This window comes from Girardinichthys multiradiatus, chromosome 13 (genome assembly GCF_021462225.1).
Source record: "Girardinichthys multiradiatus isolate DD_20200921_A chromosome 13, DD_fGirMul_XY1, whole genome shotgun sequence".
NCBI classification, from domain to species: Eukaryota; Metazoa; Chordata; class Actinopteri; order Cyprinodontiformes; family Goodeidae; genus Girardinichthys; species Girardinichthys multiradiatus.
The window spans coordinates 13099286-13122288 of NC_061806.1; the positions used below are offsets into that span (position 1 = coordinate 13099286).

The window sequence follows — 23003 nt, forward strand, 5'->3', positions numbered from 1 at the left end:
TTTCAACAGCTAAAACTAACATTGCACATCATCTTAAATGCCTAATCTCCAGTGTGAAACAAGGTGGTGGCAGCCTCATGCTGTGGGGATCTTATTCGTAGGGAGAGGGTTTGCTGATGTGGCTTAATACAAATGTACGCCACAGTGGATGACAGATGATGAGGAGAAAAAGATGACTGTATGACAGTGAAAGCTGCCGTGCAACATGCTTCTGACCAAAGGTTGTTTTCAGTTAAGCAATATCACCCAGAATAAGCTGTGGAGTAGGAAAGAAGCTAAAAAGTCTTACATGCTGAAAGGGGGCACGTGCTCACATAGATACAGACACACACTGTCTTTGCACAACAAAGGCAAAGCCCATAACCGGAGATTTACCAGAGGATTTTAAAAGGGCCAACAGTTGTGTGTGGAAAGAGCTGAGTGGGATTTGGTTTAATCCAAACATGAAACACCAGATACACACACACATTCTCCTCACATACACACAACACCACCACCACTGCCGCCCCTGCTACTCTCCATTACACTCTGTTTCTGTGTGTGTGTGTGTGTGTGTGTGTGTGTGTGTGTGTGTGTGTGTGTGTGTGTGTGTGAATTTGCCTCCTGCAGTCTTTCTAAGCGTTGCGTAAGTGCTTGATTATATAATCCCAGATATATACGCATCTCCACAAGGCTGAGTGCTACAGGGTATAAACTATGCAAAAACATTATACTAGAGTGGGGGTGGGTGACAGGGGGGTGGGGGTTGATGATGATGGTAGAAGAAGGAGGAAGGAAAGGAAAAATTAAAATAAAAGAGGCACAATTGGTACTTTAAGTTTTATCTAGATGAAATCTCGAGTAACGTCACATATTTCCTCCTACATTTTGATGTAAGATAATTTTACACGTGTTTTACATTAATAATGTTGTGAAGAGGTAGATGGTACTATTCAAACCTTTAATGGGTGCTGTGTGGACAAATATTCCAAAAAATATAGAATCTACATTGTTGTCCTTAAAGATAACTCAATTTAAAATATGTTAAAAGTCAATAAGCTAAATCTACGGGGAGCTTAGATGTTGTCTTTAAAAGGAAAATGCAGTACCTCCCTCCATCTGTAGATGTGAGACTATCTATCTATCTGTCTATCGATCTGTCTATCGATCTGTCTATCGATCTATCTATCTATCTATCTATCTATCTATCTATCTATCTATCTATCTATCTATCTATCTATCTATCTATCTATCTATCTAAAGTACTTGTCTGTCTACTTTTACATGTACATGAATTTTGATGACATCCTATTTTTAATCTATAAGGTCCAGCAAAAGCAACTTTAACAATTTTGTAAACCTCTTCCACAAGGTTTAGGAGTGTGTTCATAGTTAGATGAGAAAACAAGAATTGCAGTCTCCGCTCTAATTTATCCGAAAAGTGTTCAAGAAGGTTAAAATCAGGTCTCTGTGCAAGTCAGTCAAGTTTCTCCACACCAAACACCAAACAAAACAAGACAAGATTATGAAGAAATGCAGTTAAATGTTTTGTACAAGTTTTGTACTTTAGTTCAACACAAGATCAAGAGTATCATGACAAGAATAAATAGGTCTGTAAACATTTGGGTAAAGTCAATTGACTGTAAGACAGCATTCAAGGTCACATTCAACATCTAAATGAATGCTAAAATAACTCATATGACCTTATCATATTGTCGTATTCAACACTAAATTAGATTTTTTTTTTTAAGTTTGAGAATTGATCTAAAAGTTCAGGATAGGTTTGGTGGGCAATACAAAACACAAATAGAATAGGTTTTTGTGCTAACCATTTAACATGAGAAAAACTGAAAGTTATATACACTGCTCAAAAAAATAAAGGGAAAACTTAAACAACACCATATAAGTAAGTAAGTAAGCAAATCAAACTTCTGTGAAATCAAACTGTCCACTTAGGAAGCAACACTGATTGACAATCAATTTCACATGCTGTTGTGCAAATGGAATAGACAACAGGGGGAAATCTTTGGCGATTAGCAAGACACACTCAATAAAGGAGTGGTTCTGCAAGTGGGGACCACAGACCACTTCTCAGTACCTATGCTTTCTGGCTGATGTTTTGGTCACTTTTGAATGTTGGTGGTGCTTTCACACTCGTGGCAGCATGAGACGGACTCTACAACCCACACAAGTGGCTCAGGTAGTGCAGCTCATCTAGGTGGCACATTAATGCAAGCTGTGGCAAGAAGGTTTGCTGTTTCTGTCAGCATAATGTCCAGAGCCTGGAGGCGCTACCAGGAGACAGGCCAGAACACCAGGAGACGTGGAGGAGGCCGTAGGAGGGCAACAACTTAGCAGCAGGACCACTACCTCCGCCTTTGTGCAAGGAGGAACAGGAGGAGCACTGCCAGAGCCCTGCAAAATGACCTCCAGCAGGCCACAAATGTGCACGTGTCTGCACAAACGGTTAGAAACCGACTCCATGAGGATGGTATGAGGGCCCAACGTCCACAAATGGGGGTTGTGCTTACAGCCCAACACCGTGCAGGACGCTTGGCATTTGCCAGAGAACACCAGGATTGGCAAATTCGCCACTGGCGCCCTGTGCTCTTCACAAATGAAAGCAGGTTCACACTGAGCACATGTGACAGACGTGACATGAGTGACGTGAGTCTGGAGACACCGTGGAGAGCGATCTGCTGCCTGCAACATCCTTCAGCATGACCGGTTTGGCAGTGGGTCAGTAATGGTGTGGGGTGGCATTTCTTTGGAGGGGCGCATGGCCCTCCATGTGCTCGCCAGAGGTAGCCTGACCGCTATTAGGTACCGAGATGAGATCTTCAGACCCCTTGTGAGACCATATGCTGGTGCGGTTGGCCCTGGGTTCCTCCTAATGGAGGACAATGTTAGACCTCATGTGGCTGGAGTGTGTCAGCAGTTCCTGCAAGATGAAGACATTGAAGCTATGGACTGGCCCGCCCGTTCCCCAGACCTGAGTCTGATTGAGCACATCTGGGACATCATGTCTCGCTCCATCCACCAACGTCACGTTGCACCACAGACTGTCCAGGAGTTGGCGGATGCTTTAGTCCAGGTCTGGGAGGAGATCCCTCAGGAGACCATCCACCGTCTCATCAGGAGCATGTCCGGGTGTTGTAGGGAGGTCATACAGACACATGGAGGCCACACACAATACTCATTTTGACTTGTTTTAAGGACATTACATCAAAGTTGGATCAGCCTGTAGTGTGTTTTTCCACTTTAATTTTGTGTGTGACTCCAAATCCAGGCCTCCATTGGTTCATAAATTTGATTTCCATTCATGATTTTTGTGTGATTTTGTTTTCAGCCCATTCAATTTTGTACAGAACAAAGTTTTCAATGAGAATATTTCATTCATTCAGATCTAGGATGTTATTTGAGTGTTCCCTTTATTTTTGAGCAGTACATTTTAATGATCCATAACTAATAACTAACCTGATAGTAAAGGCAGAAGCTGTTGAGGAATGCTTTCAACCAATTGTAGTTCTTTGTCATCCAGTCATCAGCATAAAGATAGCCATCATGTGACAATATCTGTGCAGTACAACACATTGAGTTTTCACAGCAACTTGGAGCATGAAATTAAAAATGTGGCACTTAAGAAAATGGGAAAAAGGATAATTGTCCAATTTCAATGACCAGTAAATGGTTCTTCCAGCTCAACACCAAGTAACTACTGAGTTTCAGGAATCTCCTACTTGACGATGTAACTTCTGGAAAATGTCACAAATGTTAAAGACATGGACCACGACCACAAATTTATTACTGAGTTTCACTCTTCTAAACTGAAATGCTAAAGAAAAAAACCCAAAAAGCTTTTCACCTTTTAAATGAAATTAGCTGAAAGGATGGCTATTTTAATGGAAAGAAATGTACTTTTTTTTGTTTTTAATAAAAAAAAAAAGAAATTTACTTCTGCGACATCTTAACATTTCCTACAAAGACAGGGAGATGAAGGACATTAGTTGTATTGAGGGAAAACAAAAAAGCAACATCTCAAATTGAGATCAAAAGTTGGAAAAATATTTTACAGTTTTGAGTGCTTTAAAAAAGCTTCCCCGGGAGAAAAATAATTAGAATAGAGAGCAGACTGATTTGTCTAAACTGAGTAAAGAAAAAAGAAAAAAATCGAGAGGAGCTCCATAGGATAAAAAGACAGTGGAGAGGTTCAGTCGACAGCAATGGAGAAAAGTCACATAAAGTTAATGTATGAGTCCAGTACAGCTGATGTCATTGAGAGCATTAATGGCTTTTAAGGTTGAGGTTAAAAGGCAAAAGTCATCCCTCACACACACATTAGGACCACACAAAGGCAAGCTGAGCTGAAGTAACTTAAACACACCTACACCCAAACACACACAGGCCTCTGTGACTAACAACTTCTCTCTTATCTCCATGCCTCTTCCTATCTGTCCAATTCTGTTTATTTATCACCAGAGGTTCGCCCAGCCTTCCTTTGCTCATCTACTTTATGCTCCCTAAACTAATAAAGATTTCCACCTCTCTCCTTTTCTGTGATATCTTTGGTTCAGCTTGAAACAATTGTGGATTTCTTTCCACTGTTTAGGCTTCACTAGCTTAGTACTCTTAATTCTGCTCCGCTTTGAACTATATCACCATGTAAAAGTATCCATTCCCTTAGAACTTTTTATATGATGTCACATTGCAACCAATAATTTCAGTGCAAATAACAAAAGTGGATGCAAACACTGTGTGTGGTGGAAAACTATGAGTGTCCATCACCCTAAACAGCATCATGCTGTTGGGATGCTTTTCTTCAGCAGGGAGAGAGAGGCTAATCAAAGTTAGTTGGAAGGTAGAACACAGGGCAATCCTGGAAGACTTGAGACTGGGGCAGAAGGTTTACCTTCCAACAAAACAACAACTCTAAAACATCCAGCCAATCAGATGAGACCATAACTGAACTCTATGCCCTATATGCCAAAGGCTTAATATGGCAGAAAAACACTGCACATCACCCTTTACACACATCACTACTATAGAACATAGTGGTGGTGGCTTGATGAGGGACTGTTTCTCCTCAGCAAGGATGGAGCTAAATACAATACAACTTAAAACCATGTATAATTTTCCTTTTAATTCATGTGCTTCTTTGTCTTCTTCTATCACATTAATCCCTGTAAAATAAACTGAACTATAGTTGTAATGTGACAGAATACCCAGCTTATTTGGATTGAAGTCATGGTTTCATTGCTACCCATGACATTTATCATTAGGCACAGACTCTTCTGCTCTCAGACCCCTGTTTCATGAGATAGATCTGTCCAAGCCAAGGTACTCGACATGACAGCTGCCATCCTGAATCACCAGAGCCACCGTCACACAATGTTAGACAAACAAAACAAAGAGTAAACCACAGAAAAAGTTGATAAATGCTGAGACAAAAACATGAGAGAAGTACAGGATGCTCTCTGTGTTCCTTCTGTCCTCCTGCGTCCTCTCCCATCACCACAGATAGGTTGAGGGGGCTGGTTGTCATGACAGCTGTTGTCATGGCAGTAGGACTAAGTAATAAACAAGAGCAAGACATGTCCGTCCATCCATCCATCCAGGGCAGCGACGCTGCCGTGGAAACCATTGAATCATGCAGCAAAGATATGAGATGCTGAAGTTTTGACTTCCCTTGAGATTTTTCTTCATCTGCGCTTTAAGGAAATTAAACAACCTTGACTTATGAAATCTGTGTACATCAGTCATAATTGCAACACGAGGTGTCAGTCCAAAGCCTGAACACATCTCGTCTATGATTAAACAACTGGAGTTAAAAAGAAAAGTTATTTTAAATTATTCTCTTGCTTGCTTTCTTCTAAATCAAATCAATGCTTTCCAAAGAGTCTTCTAAAAGTTAGATGTGGCGCAGACCTGTGCTGACTGATTACTAACGGAAGATTTTCAGATGCAGATCCGAGTCATGGTGATCATAATAAATGCCAACCAGAATAAATATTGTCCTTTAAGTAAACCAGTACTATGAAAAAAAGACCCCCCCACACAATTACACTTCAGCCTCTGTGCTTGAAGTGATTACCACACATGCAGATAACATGCTTTCTCCTGCCTTACAAAGACCTTTCATTTAATTCTAACAACGACTTGTCATCTAAACAGTTGTGTCTTGATAACTTTCTTTTCCTTCCATTGAACCATGACGACTTGATCTGCAGAGTCCTATTCTTGCTCAAATGCATCCATACTTTAATCTGGTGAATGATTCATTTAAACCCTGAATAAGGTGCTGTTAGTCATTTCAGAAACTGTTAATAAATGGACCTTTCTTCCTAGAGTCTGTTTCTGGGCGTTTCTGTCCCTGGGAAGAACAAAGCCACTTACATCATAGGTTTTGATTTGACTTCTAGAAAAATAAAGATTTCTGCCGTTCTTGAGGTGAATTTCTTGACTGCCAACATTTTTCTTGCACAAATCCAATTCTACCATCCAACCTGTGAATATAAAGACTATTTTAGTTAAAACTCTTTTTTTTATGAGGGTAAGTGATAGAATATCAAAAAGGTGAAACCTTGCTAGATGGTCAACCTAAGGCCATTGTTCGTTGAATCGAGGGAGATGGCAGCTGATCGTGAGCCTGGTTCTGTTTCAGGTTTCCGTTCACTGTCACCCAGTGCTTGCTCAGGATGAGGGACTGCACGGAGTTGAAGATTTAATGGAATCTACTGGTTTTACAATAGATTACACTGGTATTTTGCAGTTTACAAATTCTCTGCTGTGATTTGGTCAAATTATCATTTTAATGTACTGGCTTAGATATCACAGAATTGGATATATTTTGCTATGGTAATCTTGTAGTGTCTTGAGATGACAGTTGTTCATCCATCAACTGTCTTATCTGAGAACATTTCGAGAGGGTCACAGATTCAGGAGGGAAACCCAGACATCCCTCTCCAGCTTATTCAATAGGAATCCCATGGCGTTTCCAGGATATATAGTTCCTCCAGCGCGTTCTGGATGTTCCCCGGGCTCTCCCTCCCAGTGGGAAGTGCCCACCAAAGGGAGGTGCCCAGGGGGTTGTTTCCATTCGATACAAAGAAGCAGCTGCTCCATTTAAAGCTCCAACAGGATCCCAAAGCTCACCCTATCTCTCCAAGGCTGAGTCCGGTCCCCTTTCGGAGGAAGCTCATTTCTGCCTCGTGTCTGGGATCTTGTTCTTTCAGTCATGATCCATATCTCATGACCATAGATGAGGGCCAGAATGTAGACGGAGCGGTAAATCGAGAGCTTCGCTTTTTGGCTCAGCTCTTTTTTCACTATAACAAACTGGAGCAGTGCCTACATTGCTGCAGACGAAGCCCAAATCCATCCATCTTCTGCTCCATCCTAGTCACTAGTGAACAAGACTCCAAGATACTTCAACTCCTCTGCTTGAGGCACAGACTGACCACCAACCCAGAGGCAGTCCACCTTGAGAACCAAGGCCTCAGACTTAGTGGAGCCGATTCTCATCCCAGCCGGTTCACACTCTGGAAATCGCTCCAGTGCAGGCTAGCGGTCGAAGCCTGAAGAATCTCAAAAGGTGAGACACTCCTCTTCACAATTATGCCTTGAAATCCTGTCCATGAACACCACAAACAGGGTTGTTGACGAGGGAAATTGACTAAATAAAATATGAAACCTAAATAAAAAGTTTGACTCTTAACCACATATATTTGTACATCTTCAGAGTGGTTCTACACCTTAAAAATATGAAAAACTTTGCATAATTAAAGAATAAAACTTATCAGAGGTCCGATACAAAAGCATCTACAGCAGCAGCTAAATATATTCCTTTTCTGCAATTGTTCAATCTAAGCAGCTTTTAAACAGTTAACAGTCTGGAAAATTGTGTGGTGTGGTTTTCTTGCAATGAAAATCTTCTTTCAGTTTGTCCTAAAACGAATGTAACCTAGCAACCAACTTTTTATTGTTTGGACAAAGGCTATGTTATTGGATCAGTTTCTTCCAGACTCAACATGTTGCCTAAAGCTGCAAATTCACCTTTATTAGGCTGATAAAACTAGAGCTCGCCCAGACGTCTGTTTTTATAGAGCAAATAAACACAAACAGTAGTGCCACAGCTACTGCTCTTCAGGTTCACATCATCTTTGACATGTTTTAATGTTCCTGATTACAACCAAACAGTCCTGCGATGCTCATGAAGTGCAACCATGTAAAACATCACGAAGCTAAATGTCAACATTTTTAATTAACTTTGTACTTCTGATTTACAGTGAAAGATTAGGTGACGGGTATTTAAAATATAATAAAGAAAAATATGCCACTTTATCAGTGGGTTATGCTAGATAAAACATCAACAAAAACCAGACTAAAAATAATACAAGTCCTTTAACTAAAAATGTGACTCCTACAGGGGAGCCGAAATGAAACCTCCCAAAGGAATCCATAACTGAGAGGACGCTGGTCCAGTGGTGACCAGAGGCACATTACGCTCTTCTACAGCATCATGTGGTTTGGGACCTGGAGAACAGCACTTGCAGCTCCAATCAGTCAACAATCTGCTGTTCTTCCTTCAAGTCTTTCAGGTGCTACTCTCCTTGTTTCCGCTCTCAGTCTTTGGTTCCAGTGATCCATTTTTATCACCATGCTTCAGCTCTCCTTTTTCCAGTGGTGCCTCTGCGTTTTTTTCCACATCATCCTTTGCCTCCTCCTCCTTCTCTTCCTTCGCACCATCCCTCCTTTTCTGCCCAAGGCCCTGCTTATCTCTGAACACCTCCACGCCCAACATTCTCAGGTAATGGAACCGCTCGTTGCGGGGGACGAAGGCTCGAATGGACGTTTTTCCCCTCCAGCCGCACAGCTGGATGGGACACTGAGGCTCTAAGGGGTTACTGTCAAACAGAGAGAGGGCGCAGGTTGGGGGGGTAACAGGTGTAAGCAACACAGACCAGGACATCACTTTAAAATGTATTAACATTCCCAAAAACGGGTGTGGATTGAACGGCTTACTTCAGGTTTGGGATGTACTTCAACACTATGCTGCCCATTCCTGTGGAGGAATTAATGATATGATGATTTATGACTACAAAGTGATAGATCATTTCAAAGTCTATTTCTATACTCGCACCGCCAGAAAACTACCAGCCTCGCTACATGTAATTAGAACCCTTCGGAGGAGATGAATAACGCTACATCAGCAGTTTTTTTTTAAAGGAGAAGATGAATACATTTTCTTATATTTTAAATGCAGATAGGTGCAGCATGAACATGACAAGGTGTACCCATTTGCTTGGCCTGGGCATGCGCGTCGTCCTGCAGCTTGCTGAGGAAGGGGTTCTCCTGCGTCAGCAGCACTCTGGTGTCCTCCATGCTCACTCTGACTATCCTGGAACGGATATACGGCTGAAGAGTGTAGATACCCTGAGAGGGACAGAGATGAGACCTGGATAGTAAACCGCAGGGCTAAAAAACATTTAAAAAATGCGTGTAAAATGAGCGCAAACTCAATTATGTGGCACGCTTGCTATTCAGGCTCATCATTGTCCTTCCAGAAACAGTTTAAAGGCTATGAAAACATTTGCTGGGCACTGTAGCGACCTGAGGAGAGGAGTCATTGTAACTTGCTAATGGCTGGCCTCTATTAAAAAAAATAAATAAATCACCGTGTGTGGGTGTGTGTTTACCTCCTGAGCCAGCCTGAAAGCACAGCCAAACTCCTCTCCATCACTGTTGCGAGACCACACCTTCACCCCAGTGTTAATGACCTGAGGAGAAAGCAAAACAAGATAAGGCCAAAATAAAAACCAGTGCAGACATGTCAAACAAAATATATTTCTAACATTTTGGTGAAAAAGATTTTGGAAAAAAAATCAAGGGTTTCTTAGTGCTGAAACAGGGTTTAATACAAAGCTGCAGAACATGACTCCCAGTCATGTTAACAACCCTTCTCCAAAGGAGATCACATAGGTCATTTTTCATTCGAGCTTTATGTGCCCAGAAAAAACCCCAAATCTCTGCTTTGTAATAAACCAATTTAAAATCTGATGCCTTCTGCTAAATATACTTTACATCTGCATCCAGATATTACCAAAATATAAATAAGTAGAGCACCTGTAGCAACAACTGGGACAATTTCAGCTTCTTTGGATTTAAAGCAGGAAAATCTCCTTCTGAAAGTTAAAACACCAAAGTTCTCCACTGCAGCCTCAATTTTTCATTCATAAATTCTACCTTTTTCACAAACTATCCACTTTGGCTATTTCCACACAGAAATAAACAACTACACAATAAATTTGTGGAAGAGGTTGTTTACAGGGGTAATGCTTCAAACAAGGAAGGAAGGAAGGAAGGAAGGAAGGAAGGCAGACGACGGGACCAATGGTAAGATGGACGGACAGATCCAAATTAACGGAAAGAAACAAACTGACATCTAGATGAATGGAAGGACAGAAACAAATGGAAGGTCATATGAACAATGGTAGACAAGTGGATGGATACTAGAAGGACAAACCCATATATTGATAAAGACGGACAAAAGATGGGTTGATGGATATTCAAACTTATAGATGGCAAACAGAGTATAATGTTAAACAGATCCAACATTTAGACAATGCTTTAAGAATGAAGTCTGAAAATACAAACATTTTCCATACTTATCCACATCAGCAAAATACTTATAACCTAACTCCAGACTTCTGACACTGCAAGATCCCAGTAAAAGCAACGCTCTCACTGTGGAGCTCCATGCAGAAAGCACAAATCCACACTAATGATGTAGGAAGATTATCAAGAAAATGTCACCATTTTAAATAAAAAACAAACATGTTTTAATGTAACAGGATTTAGTCCCAGAACAACAGAACAGCAACACCAAAGGACACAGGATAACTGGTTCAGTACTCTCCCTTAGCCGCTATGTACAAACCATCCTCTGGACATCTGCAAAATATTTGGGATGTTCCGGATAAAAAAGCAACGTCATGATATGACTAGCGAAGAGTTCTCTCTCTAAAGCTGTCCTGAATCTGTATTCATCTCCAAAACACACACACACACACCTGAGCAGGTGTTACAGGGTAGAGAGCCAGAGGGATCTGGGACAGAAGAGGGTCCCATCTGTTTACACTGCTTTACAAAGACAGACACACACACACACACACACACACCCACCAAAGAACAGCGAACAAAAAGGCCAAAAACAAAGGGAAGCATCACTGGATTAAACCAGCTTAATTTACAACCGAGGGGATCAATAATGTGACTTTTCTTCTAGAATGAACCGCTAACGCAGCAGATTTTAATGCTTGTTCATCATAATCCAACTCAACCTGTGCCGACAAAAAACCCACAGCTGCCCCTGAGGAGGGAAACCAAACAGAAACACACCTTCATGCGCTCGCTGTTGTTGAACAGCACGTTGCGCAGCTCTTTGGACACCATGTACAGGTGTCTCTTCTTGCCCTCGTGCGTCCTGGTGAGAACGTTGAGCTTGGGGAAGTCAGGAGACAGATCATAGAACGATCTGAGGAAGACATGAGGGGAAGAAAAAGGTTAAACTGGACCAAAATGCTGAAACCATTTCTACACAGAGGTGCTTACTGTATAGTGTTGAAGACAGGGTCATCTGCAGTTAGGAACACAAACGGGTCTTCTTTATAGCCAAACAGCCTCAGCTTTTTAGATGGTGGAGGTCTGAGAGAACAAAGATGATCATTTTCTCAAATATATAGTTTTTGGATTCTAATATTAAGCTCATTGATGGACTTCAATGATCGTAATCATTCTATAACTAATAGCTTTGTAAAGGATGGACATTGTTTCTTTGTTTATTGCCTAAACAGAACTCACCCACACACCGCATCTAGTTTACCAGTAGCCTCCTGAGCCGAAGGAGCTCCTGTGGTCTTCGCCTCCCCGTCTACTTTTCCTCCTGGGCCTCCTTCCTCCATCTCCTCCGGTGAGGCCTCAGGGAGCAGGTGGGGGGTGTCTGCTGGGGAGGAGGCTGCTGGTGAGCCTCCAGTTTGAGCTGAAGCGCTCTTCCTCAGCTGTAGGAGGCAAGAGAATCACATAAAACAATGAACAGAAAGAAACCTTACTGAGGTTAGTAGACATGTTATGTAGTGGGGATGTGTGTATTTGAGGGTTCTGTAAGATTAACAGATCATTTCACGTTAAGCTGTTTGTCTAAAGTACCTTGGGATATCTTTTGTTCCACGGCATGGGGGCTTTCTTCACCAGCACAGCCACAAAGAAACCTCCAGTGTTCTGGTGATGAGGCAGAATCCTCATACTGACAATGAAACACAGAAACATCAGTCTCAGCTTAGGCTGTTAGAGCGCCACCTGCTGACAGAATGGCACCGTGGTTTTAAATGAGTTAGACAAACAATGTAGGGCAACAGCTCCCTCTAACGGTCTAAATCACCAGATAAATCACTGGGGAGTGCAGGATGATGTGGATGAATGAATCAAACAGACATAACATTATAACCACTGACAATAATCCAGCTGTAATTGGAAATTCCAAACACAAATTTCTGGGTTTCTAAAAGATTTTTACTATTCTGGAAATTTGAGAACATTTAATTAATTTGGTTTTATGATGCATATTTTCCACAGATTATAAACAGGCTTCTTATTGGCTTCAGATCTGAGGTATTGAGGGGCCATTTTACCACATCTTTTCTTTATTTGGACCAAATTGAAATCAGTTCCAATTGAAAACCTAAGACTGGAGCATCCAACGAAGCTGTATTCAAGTTGTCTCTGAAGCCGGAGCTCAGAGTTGGGAATGAACTCACACTAGAGTTAGCAACACAAGCAGAGAGCAACAGATTTCTCTCCATTTTACGGATTTATCTAAAAAAGGGCATGGTTACAAATGGATCGTTTACAGCATTATGTGCTCCATTTGTTTAACAAGATAAAAACAATCAGAAGCAGTAAACAGTTGATACCAGAGCAACTTGAATTTTATTCTATAAGCATGTTGAACAGATAAGTTAGGATTGCTTGGAAAGCCCTGACATTACCTGCTGGAACGCTGACTTCAGTGAGCCAATTCGTAATGTCATATCTTAATTATTAATATTTACAAAAACTCTAGTTTGGTGTGTATTTGGGTTTGCTAATGTCACGGTTCAGTACCTTTGCTGTACAATTTAATATTCAATATACAAAAGCTTTGAACAGCAGTAAACAAAGAATCTTTTTCAATTTCTAAAATGAATTCGATTTTTTTTTATGTTACAAAACGTAAAGTGGAAAGTATAGAAATGACTGGAGATTTCGTTTGAATTATTTTAAAATTTTAAAAGTGTAAGCAGACATAGCCAATGCCTACATACATAAGATTATAAAACAATATAACCACATGAAAACAGTCAGCATTAATGTTTAGACCTTTTTAAATAAGACTATGCTCATATTTGAGAATAAAGCATGCTAAATCACTTTGGCGTTTGGAAATTTTCAACAACCTAGTGTCCCGGCTGTACCTGAATGCAGCATGCGCAGCAGTTGGGAAAATCCCCTCTCCAACTTGCATCTCATATGATGTCTGGAGTTTGGGCTGACTGGATGCTACATTAAGTTTAAAGTGGTTCCAGGTCCGTAATTCAGTTCAGTGAAGAGCGAGCTACTGCACCTTACTTCTGTTGAGATAAGCTGACGAAAAGCTTGGGTTGGGTCCCCCTTTCTTTCTCCATCGTCTTTGTAGCTGTATAAGAATTTTCCCTAACAGCAGAACTAGGTGATAGCTTAGAGTCCTCTCTGTTTGTTTTGGTGTCACATTTTAAAGTTGCCCTACAGAATGTTGCATTGCACACTCAGTTCCACACAAACACATTCTACATGTGTTCAAGGTGTAAAACCATGGCGCATTTGTTCGGTATACATGCGTTCAGAACCAGGGCCGTACTGGATATTTTAGGTATAAATAGGTGCACCCCTAGAAACCTCCAAACAGCTGAACTGTCAATGCTTTGTTCGCACCATGATTGTTTTTGAGCAATCATAAATATTTCCAAACAGCAGAATCTGCATTTTCTTTTCAGCCTTCTTTGGGCCAGCTGTTCAGCACTGCACAGCAACAGGTGGGGGATGGGCAGTGTGTAATTTCGTACCATCTCTCCAAGTGCATGCTGGCCAACTTCTCTGGGTCTTTTGGTGGAAACATGGTAGGACGGATCTGAGTGTGACGGCTGCTGGGAACCTCGGACCAATCAGAGAACCACTTGCCTTCTTTGGTCATCAGCTAGAGAACAAAAGCGTTTGATCTTTAACTTTGGATGCTGATCTCCAAAAATCCTTCGTAAAACCCACAGCCTAAACTATTTAGTACCTTCCAGGAAGTGACCCCGGGCATCCACTTGAGTCCTGGCAGGTCAGCAGATGCGTCTTCCAGCTCCAGTGCTCCTGCCATGGTTTGCAAAGGACGAGAAGATGCCAGTTAGATAATCTTTAAGGTAATCGTTAAATGTAAAGAACACGAAAGATAGATGGAGACAGTTTCTAACAAACAAATCTGAGATCTTTGAAATTTTAACTTTTAGAAGACTACAAAGGTTATATGCTTTGGGTATTTTCACAAATAACCTTTTCTCAGAAATAAATCCTTGGGAAACTTTAACGATAGATTATGGCATTTGTTGCCATTCTTGTGCAGTAATAGTTTTACTGCACACACACCATGTGGCATGGAGGCCATGGAGTTTCGTTTTGGCCTGATCCGACCATAGCACCTTCTTCCACGTTTGCTCCCACTCCTACATGATTGGAGGCAAACTGCAAATGGGATGCCTTACCCATTTCTTTCAACAGCAGTTTTCTGTTTGCTGCTCCTCCATAACGCCCAGATATACGGAGTTTACGACTAATAGTTGTATTGCCAACAGATTCCTCGGTCTTCGTGGTGCCGTTTATTCACTAATGTTTTCTGAGGCCTTCACGGAAAAGCTGAATTTAAACTTAGATTTAATCAGACACATAGGGACTATATTTACTGATTAGAAGACCTCAGAAGCAATTGGCTGCCCTGGATTTTATTTCTCATTACAATAAAAAGGGGCTGAATACTTGAATTCTGTTGGTTGTGCTGAAAACACTAAAATTTGAAGTTAATGTGGCAAAATGTGGAAATGGTTTGAGGGATATTAATACTTCTCTAAACGTTTGTTTAATCTAGAACAATGTGAAAGTGTTGAGTTACCTTCACTCTTCTCCAGCAGTGCCGCTATGACAGCTTCATCCTCTATAGGGTTGAGTGAACAGGTGGAGTACACCATCCTCCCCCCTACAGCCAGCTGCTCAACGCCACGCACGGCAATACGCAGCTGCAGCCTGGTAAACACACACACACTCACAATGTACTAGTGCCAAATTTGTTACTCATTAGTGCCACCCGAACAGGCCTTTCCTCTTGGCGTCGTCTTCCGTAAGTGTACATGTGTACCCGTGTCGTCTCCCTCTGACTTACCCGTGGAGGTGCAGGCTGTTGCTGGTCGTCCATTTCTTCCACACATCTATGTTTTTTCTCATGGTCCCATCTCCGCTGCAGAACACAGGACAGAAACAGTCAAAATATCTGCCTCTGAAAACCCCCCAGGGTTTCCAAAGTTCAGAAAACCTTTGGACCGGTCACAGTTTGGGTTTTAGCGGACTGCTGACTTCTTTCTGCTTTCCTTCCTTGGTCTGTATTACTGCCTGCCCTGTCACTGTTGAGTTTGGCAGGCCACTGCTGGCTCTGATCTGAAGCTGAACAAACTTAGGCAGCTTTGCAAACTACTGCTGTTTTGCTTTGGCTACAGTATTTTACCAGCTTTGAAGAGGAGGTGGATGCACGTCCTAAAAATCACTTTGGAAATACCTGAATGCAAAATAAGGCCAAATTAACAGCCTCATCTCCATCAACACCCAGAGACAAAGTTCATCACCCATTTGTTTTTCCTAGAGAACACATTTCATTATAATCCTACCTTTCCGTTGTTTTGCGAAACCGATAAGTCATTTTAAAACTTTTTTCTGACACACCAAGAGCCCGTGAAGACACGTCACGCTAAGAAAGAACAGCATTACCACATATGGAAGATAATGTAGTGTTTGTACAACAACAGAGCCCAACACGTTATAGCTGTAAACAGAAAAAAGGGATCGTTATTGTAGTTGTAATTTTTCCTGAAATGATCCTCTAAGAAAATAAGTTGTTGGTCATCCGTGGAAATAAACAGGTGAAGAGGGCGGCAGTCTCTTCATCCCCAATAACATTCTTCATTTAAGAAACGTCTTGGCTCAGGATTAAACACAAATGGAGTTTTGCCTTCAAACAGAGAAAACTACCCAAAGCTGAAGGGAAGTAGACACAACAAAGTCTACGGCATATCGCTCTAGTGGAGTCAGGAGATCACTGATGCAACCATAACCCCAGGATGTGTTAACCCGGGTAATAGAAATCCCAGGGAATCTCGTACTTTCTTTTTCTGCCACGGACCATTCATTTAAATCACCATTATCACGTACGGGGAAGTTGTGAAGAAAACTGCACTACACGTCCATTCCAGTAGAGGCTTAATACTTTTAGAAGCTAATAAATAATTTTTTTAGTTTCAACCGATAAATAACAGAAGATGAGCAGCTTTAGAGTTATACATTTGATTAATTCCAATATTCCTTAAGTTGCACTCGATCCATAAGCAGGAAATTTTACATTTAATTTTTACCAACCTGCATCTGGCCAGTTGTTGCTTTACAACTGCATGATTCATTTACAATAACTACTAAGCACTGATTAACACACTTAGTTTTCTTTTATTGTCGTAAGATAAATTCATATCAGATAACTACAGTACATGTTTTATTTATTAGAATAAAAAAAGGGATAATCAGCCCAGAATTGGACTGGGACAGGGAATTGATACATTGACTGTCTAATCATGAGCAAATATTTATATAAATGAGGATGGTTCGACAACCGTGAAGAGGATCACTGGGGAAAAATTTTAAATATTAAAAAGTTCATACTCCACTAAGTCAGGTTTACATGAAAAGGCAAATGTGTATTTTTTTTTTTTATGTACATGGAAAGTTTAAAGTGTTCTGATTATCAGCACTGCATTAAAACGTTTGTCCTACAGAACTGTGGTAAAATAGTTAATAATTAATGCCAACAATAACCTAAAATGTCACAAATTTCCCACGTAAAATGTTCTGTTTTATTTTCCGGGTACTTGTGATAATTGCTTTCCATTCACTTTCAGCCGCCACAAACAAACGGGTAGAGAGAAATCCCAGCGTGCCGGGCCGAGATCAGGCAGCGGTTAGTGGGGAAGTCCCAGTCAGGCTGTCCGGTTAGCGTAGCACCCAGACCGAAAAACATTTAAATGTAGGATCATTCTGGAAGAACACACTACACAGATGAAGTTTTGAGGTCTACTTTCTTGCTTAAAAACACCTTAAAGCCACTTTTTTGTGACAAATTAATGGTAGAAAAAGGATTAACTTGTAAAGTAACCTCTGCCATTACTGAAGCTGTTGGGGCCAAGCTTTGCTGGACACAGCTCCGCCCCTTTAACAAAGTCTGGGTAAAGCTGAAAAGACTTACTGCAGACCAAGACCCGTGAAAATAAAAGTGAAATCACCCGGGTAAATTTGTATGGAAATGCGACCTTGGCTTTAAAAATCCTGAGGGTTTCTGCAGACTTTGGAAAAGAGGCTGTTGTCTGTGAGCAATTTGTTTTTTAACCGTGCTTTTGTGTATCCTCTGGTGGTGCAAAGTATCCAATCTTGTCTGCAGATGTTATCAATTTAAACCAAAAACTGCTCTCTCCAAGCCTTCCTCCAGCGTTTACCCAGTAATATTAGCTGCAGCAATGACTCTTTTACTCTGTTTTATGACCCAAATGAGCAACAGTTTGTCAGTATTTTAACTACCATTATAACCACCACTTGTGTAGTATTAGATTAAATTGACTTTTTAGGGCAAACACGCATGTTTTAAGAAAGCTAACATACTTCTAGAGTTTGACTGGTGAAGAGAATGTCCTCAGAGTAACGTTTTGAGAGCTACCATGACTGTAGTGCAGTTTAATCCTCATGATCCTCCCCCTTTAGTACCTAATCTATTTGAGTTCGGTCAGTTTAACACCTGACCAGTTTTCATTATAACCGAGTACCATCTCAACGGGGGCGGGATTGTTAACAACAACGCAGCCCGACGGTCCGAAGTGATGTGAATAAGAGACAAAAAAAACCAACAACAACCTAGACTGCTGCTCCATTTATGGGTGTTGTCGGACATGGAAAAGCCGAAAAAGTAAGTTGATCAAAAATAAACGTCAAAACTCAATTATCTAAATATTAATTCATGACAAATTTCTAAGGAACGTGGGAGCAAACTGAAGCATGCAAGTGCCGCATCTGAATGATGATGGTGAAAATAACATGCGAAGAGAAAAATGACTTGGACAATAACAATACAGGATGTGTGAAATTAAAGGAGGTGGAGGAGTTGCGATGATATAGACTCCCGCCAACTGTGAAAGAAATGTGCAACAGTCACTGAGAATCAGGGCTTTAACACAGGAGCAGCCTTTGGATGCAACATCCCACATGAAGATACTTATGTCACCATAACTGCACTTTTTCTAATGCACAGCAGCTGGCATGTTGTGGCCTCCAAGCAAGAGCAGCAAAGCATACATGTCGAGCAGAGAAACGGCAGATCGCTGATCTATTTGACAACTGCCTAAAGATTCTAACCTTGAATATCTAGGAGACACAAGCCCTCACTCAACTGAGGAAATGTTCTAAATGACGATATATGACCTTTAAACCCCTACCAAACCCCAAACTTTCCTTGACTCTGCTATTCAAGAATTCAAACTTCAAGCCAGATGTGTCTGCTGACCTGCAGGGAACGTCACACAGGACACGGTCATAGAACAGGATGTCCTTCTTGCCGTCAGAGTCGATCTGAAGCATGGGGATGCAAGAGGCGTCGTGGTTCACCACCATGATGCAGGGACTGTTGAGACGCTTGGCCTGGTGCACGAGAAGGTAGCAGCGCTTGTTGTCCACGTCGTTGGCAATCACAAAGCCCTCTAAACGGTGGAGAGGAGGCCTTAAATGTCAAGAAATTGATATATATAGTGGGAACAGATTTTACCATCTGTAGTGTCAATGAGTTAACCTGGAAATGGCACATCCATGTCAGAGTGAAGCATCTCAATAAGCTGAGCCGTCTTTGAACCAGGAGCTGCACACATATCCAGGATCTGCACAGTAAAGCAAGTCAGAGTTTAGAGTTACCGCTGTTCCAGACCTGTGAAAACCATTTAAACTGGTGACAAAGAGGAAAAATGCAACATTTTTCCTATTTAAATGTTAGAAACAGAAGTAATTTTACCTTGTGATGGGACTCAATCTTCAGGAGCAGAGGAGGGATCATGCTGACGGCTTCCTGTCTGCTGATGTTACCCTAAAAAGACAAACATTAGGCAAATGTACACGTGATTTAACTCCTTAAACAAATATAGTGGGGAATTAAATTAAATGTTTTGACTTACAGACTCCGTCTCGCTGACCAAGAATTGATGAAACTTTTCCAGCAGGGGAGACTTCCTAATGAGTTTCCTGCTCATGTTGGTGTGCCAGGCCTGCTCATCAGGATACCTGGAAAGACAAATGACATTCTGCTGATTATTTTGTCCACGTTAAATCTGTGCTTCGTCATGAATAAATCACGCTTTAAAATAATTACCAGCTGAGAGGCTGTGGAGCTTCAATCTTCTGGCCGTCGATTTCCAGCTCCTGAATATCCTTGAAGTATTTTTCCTTCAGACAGTGGAGGATCTCCTTAGCATGGCTGGAACGTGGTGGGGGAAAAAAGGGAAACTCATTGGATTCGGCCAGTACAAATATAGACCGAAAATGTGTGACAAGACTTCAACTGCTGTCCAGCAATGCCCTCCATTTTGGAATAAAGATTGGGCAAAAGTCTCAGTGTCTAGAGGGGCAATGTTGTCAGAGATGGTTGTGTTTTAGGCGCTAAATACAAATGCACAGTAAACTTTTTACATCCTTATAAACCATGTATCCTTTTCCCTCCACCTAACAATAATTTCTGATACTGTGTTGGTCTATCACATAAAATCCAATTCGCAAAGAATTAAAGGTTTGAGATTGTAACTATTCAAAGATGAAACATGGAAATATTCAGGGCATATTAATAATTTCTCCCTATTAATGCATTCCAACAAAAATAAGATTTAGGGAAATAATTCATGCCCGTCTTTCGGTTGCTTCTGCACTCCTGCCAGTGGAAGATACATAAAATTGATGATCTTCTGCACTTAACTGAGCACGATCAAGACAAGGCATGACTCAACTTTCCATCTCCATATCGCTCACCTCTTATATCCAGTGATGCGGATGGTTGCAGGCAGCGGCTCCCTCATGGCCTCCATGAACTGGTGAAACTCTCCCTCAGGTATCAGACCTTGTTCCTTGTAGTAGTGCTCAAACAACTTGTTCTCCTTGATGATGTCAGCATAGCCGGCTCCCCAGCCCTGGAACACATGAAAGCCTTTTTATGAGCAACGGGTAAAGTTGTTTTACATGAAAACTGTTCGGTACAGGCGAGATGTGCTTAATGAAGATGGAAGAAAATGTGCATTAAATGTCACTTAAAAAATCTGATAAATCTGATATATATATATATATTTAAAGTTAATGAAGTCTGATGTGTCAGAAAAATCTTTCATGTCTATTTTATGAATGTCTTCATTGAGGGCAAAGTGAAACAGAAGTTAAATTCCTTGTTTGTTTGCACAAACTTAAAGCTAATAACGTTGACTCTGATTATTCAAGCCTTTAAATTCTTTGATGAGTCCTTGTGGACTGAACTATTGTCTGCAATCTCACATGACAATATTAAAAATAACTCATTTTAACTGTAGGCCTAATTTGAAGAGAGAAACCACGCTTAAAAAGTGACAAACTGCCCTCAAACATGGCAGCTATAAAGCAAACTTTCCATATTTCCTGCCGAGTCCCAGCAGCGAGTTTAGCTAACCCGGTGTTGACCCGAGCGGCTTAGTTTAACTTTAAATGCCGTTAGAACGTGGCACACTGAGCCGCACACATTAGCGGGGTTTGCTACTGCAGGAGTGTGACTCTTACTGCGTTGTCTCTGTCGTCTCTGCTAGCATTCTGGTTTTTCTGCCTCTGCCTGCTTCTTTTCCCCATGCTGGACCAGCAGATAACTCTGGAGAAAATTCTAGGGAACAACGTGATGGTGTAGACACAGGGAAAGAAGACCCGAAACTCGATAAAACAGATCTTCTAGCAGCAGGCTTTTGTAAGAGATGTGCTGCTCTGCTGGGCATCATCGGAACGTGTTGTCTATGTGACGCACGTGAATCAGGACCCTTTGAAGGTGCCCATGACATTTGCCAGAGCAGGTCTTCTTCTTCTTCTGGTATTATTTTTTTGGTGGTTGGCAAATAACTTTGAGGGGCGCATTACCGCCACCGACTGGTATGGAGTGTAGTTCTTCATGGTTTTAAATGTACTTATTTACTATTACAATAATCTAATTCTATTTAATAAATTTTTTTTTCAATCTAACTATGATTTGAATATGTCTGCTACCTAAACTTAATCTATTTCTTCCAATTTCTTTCGACTTAAATATTTAAAATTTTCCCAATCAGCCTTATTAAAGTTCCATCTTTTATATAACCCTGTATTCCTGTTATTTATTAATATTCCTGTTATGATTTTAATGGGGTAATGATCACTGCCTACTGTTGTATCTTTGTCAATGTCCCACTCACAGTTATTAGCAAAAGAATTTGATACAATTGTTAAATTAATCACAGACTCTGTACCCGTTTTTACATTAATTATTGTTCCTCTTCCATCATTTATACATACCAAATTTTTTATTTCCATTATTTCTTCAAAAATTTGTCAATTTTTTTCATTACATTTTCCCCATAATGTGCTGTTAGCATTAAAATCTCCACACCAGATTACTCTTCCTCCTAAATACCCCATTAATTCATCCATCAACTTGAATGATAATGTTTTACATGGATTATAAAAATGTATTATCTTAGACTTTTCTTTTTTACCATAAGTTTCAACTACTATGTATTCTAACTCTTTACTTTTTCCTAATATCTGATATTGTATTCCGTCTTTTATAAATATTCCACTTCCTTCTTTTCTATCCCTTCTGATACTATCATACCCTTTAAACACAAAATCTAGGTTTGGCTTTAACCATGTTTCCTGTATACATAGAATTTCTGGTTTCACATCAATTCCATCTATATACCATTTAAATTCATGTCCATTAGCAATTAAGCTTCTTTCATTCCACTGTAATATTATCATATATTTCTATCAGTTGGGGTTCCTCCTTGCCTCCCATCTGTTTCCAACTTTTTATTAATGTATTCCCAAGATCCTTCTTTAAACCATAAGAACTTTTCTGCTCCTCTGACTATTATTTTAATCTTTTCTGTTTTGTGTTTAGCCTGTTCAGTGCAGTTAATGACAAAATCTACAAATAATATCAGTTTTTTCAGAAACATTGTAACATTTTCCTCTGATTCTACTTTTCTTTGTTGATAAGCTGGAATCCTAATTTGACCTTCATCCCTTGTTCTTTCATGCTGTACATTTTTGACTGCTTCAGCATAGCTTCTGTTTTTAGTCATTTTAATTTGTTGGATTTCTTTTGCTTTCTTCCTTACCTCACATCCCCCGAATGTAACTCTATGTTGCCCTCCACAATTACAACATTTTTCCTGCACTTCTTCCCCACAATCTTCAATTCTGTGATCTTCTCCACATTTTGGACATCTTTGTTTACCTTTGCATACAGCTGCTATATGACCATATCTCTGACATTTATAACATCTTAGTGGTGGAGGAATGAAAGGCCTCACAGGAAAACTCAGATATCCTATTTTGACATTTTGTGGCAACACCTTTTCTTCAAAGTCAAT

The 23003-nt window shown here is 40.6% G+C and overlaps 1 protein-coding gene across 1 annotated transcript; it reads right to left on the reverse strand.

Annotated features, from left to right (window-relative positions):
- Positions 1-8120: 8120 nt before the first annotated feature.
- On the reverse strand, positions 8121-21426 carry nsun2 (NOP2/Sun RNA methyltransferase 2). Its single transcript, XM_047384769.1, has 19 exons — positions 21166-21426; positions 20395-20552; positions 19745-19849; positions 19551-19656; positions 19391-19462; positions 19175-19259; positions 18893-19085; positions 15467-15541; positions 15200-15330; positions 14333-14406; positions 14115-14245; positions 12184-12280; positions 11839-12035; positions 11590-11682; positions 11377-11512; positions 9675-9755; positions 9273-9411; positions 9001-9040; positions 8121-8882 (listed from the first exon to the last, which is right to left on the reverse strand). The coding sequence occupies exons 1-19, from the start codon at positions 21229-21231 to the stop codon at positions 8573-8575; spliced, it is 2289 nt and encodes a 762-aa protein (XP_047240725.1). The 5' UTR covers positions 21232-21426; the 3' UTR covers positions 8121-8572.
- Between the last annotated feature and the right edge of the window lie 1577 nt (positions 21427-23003).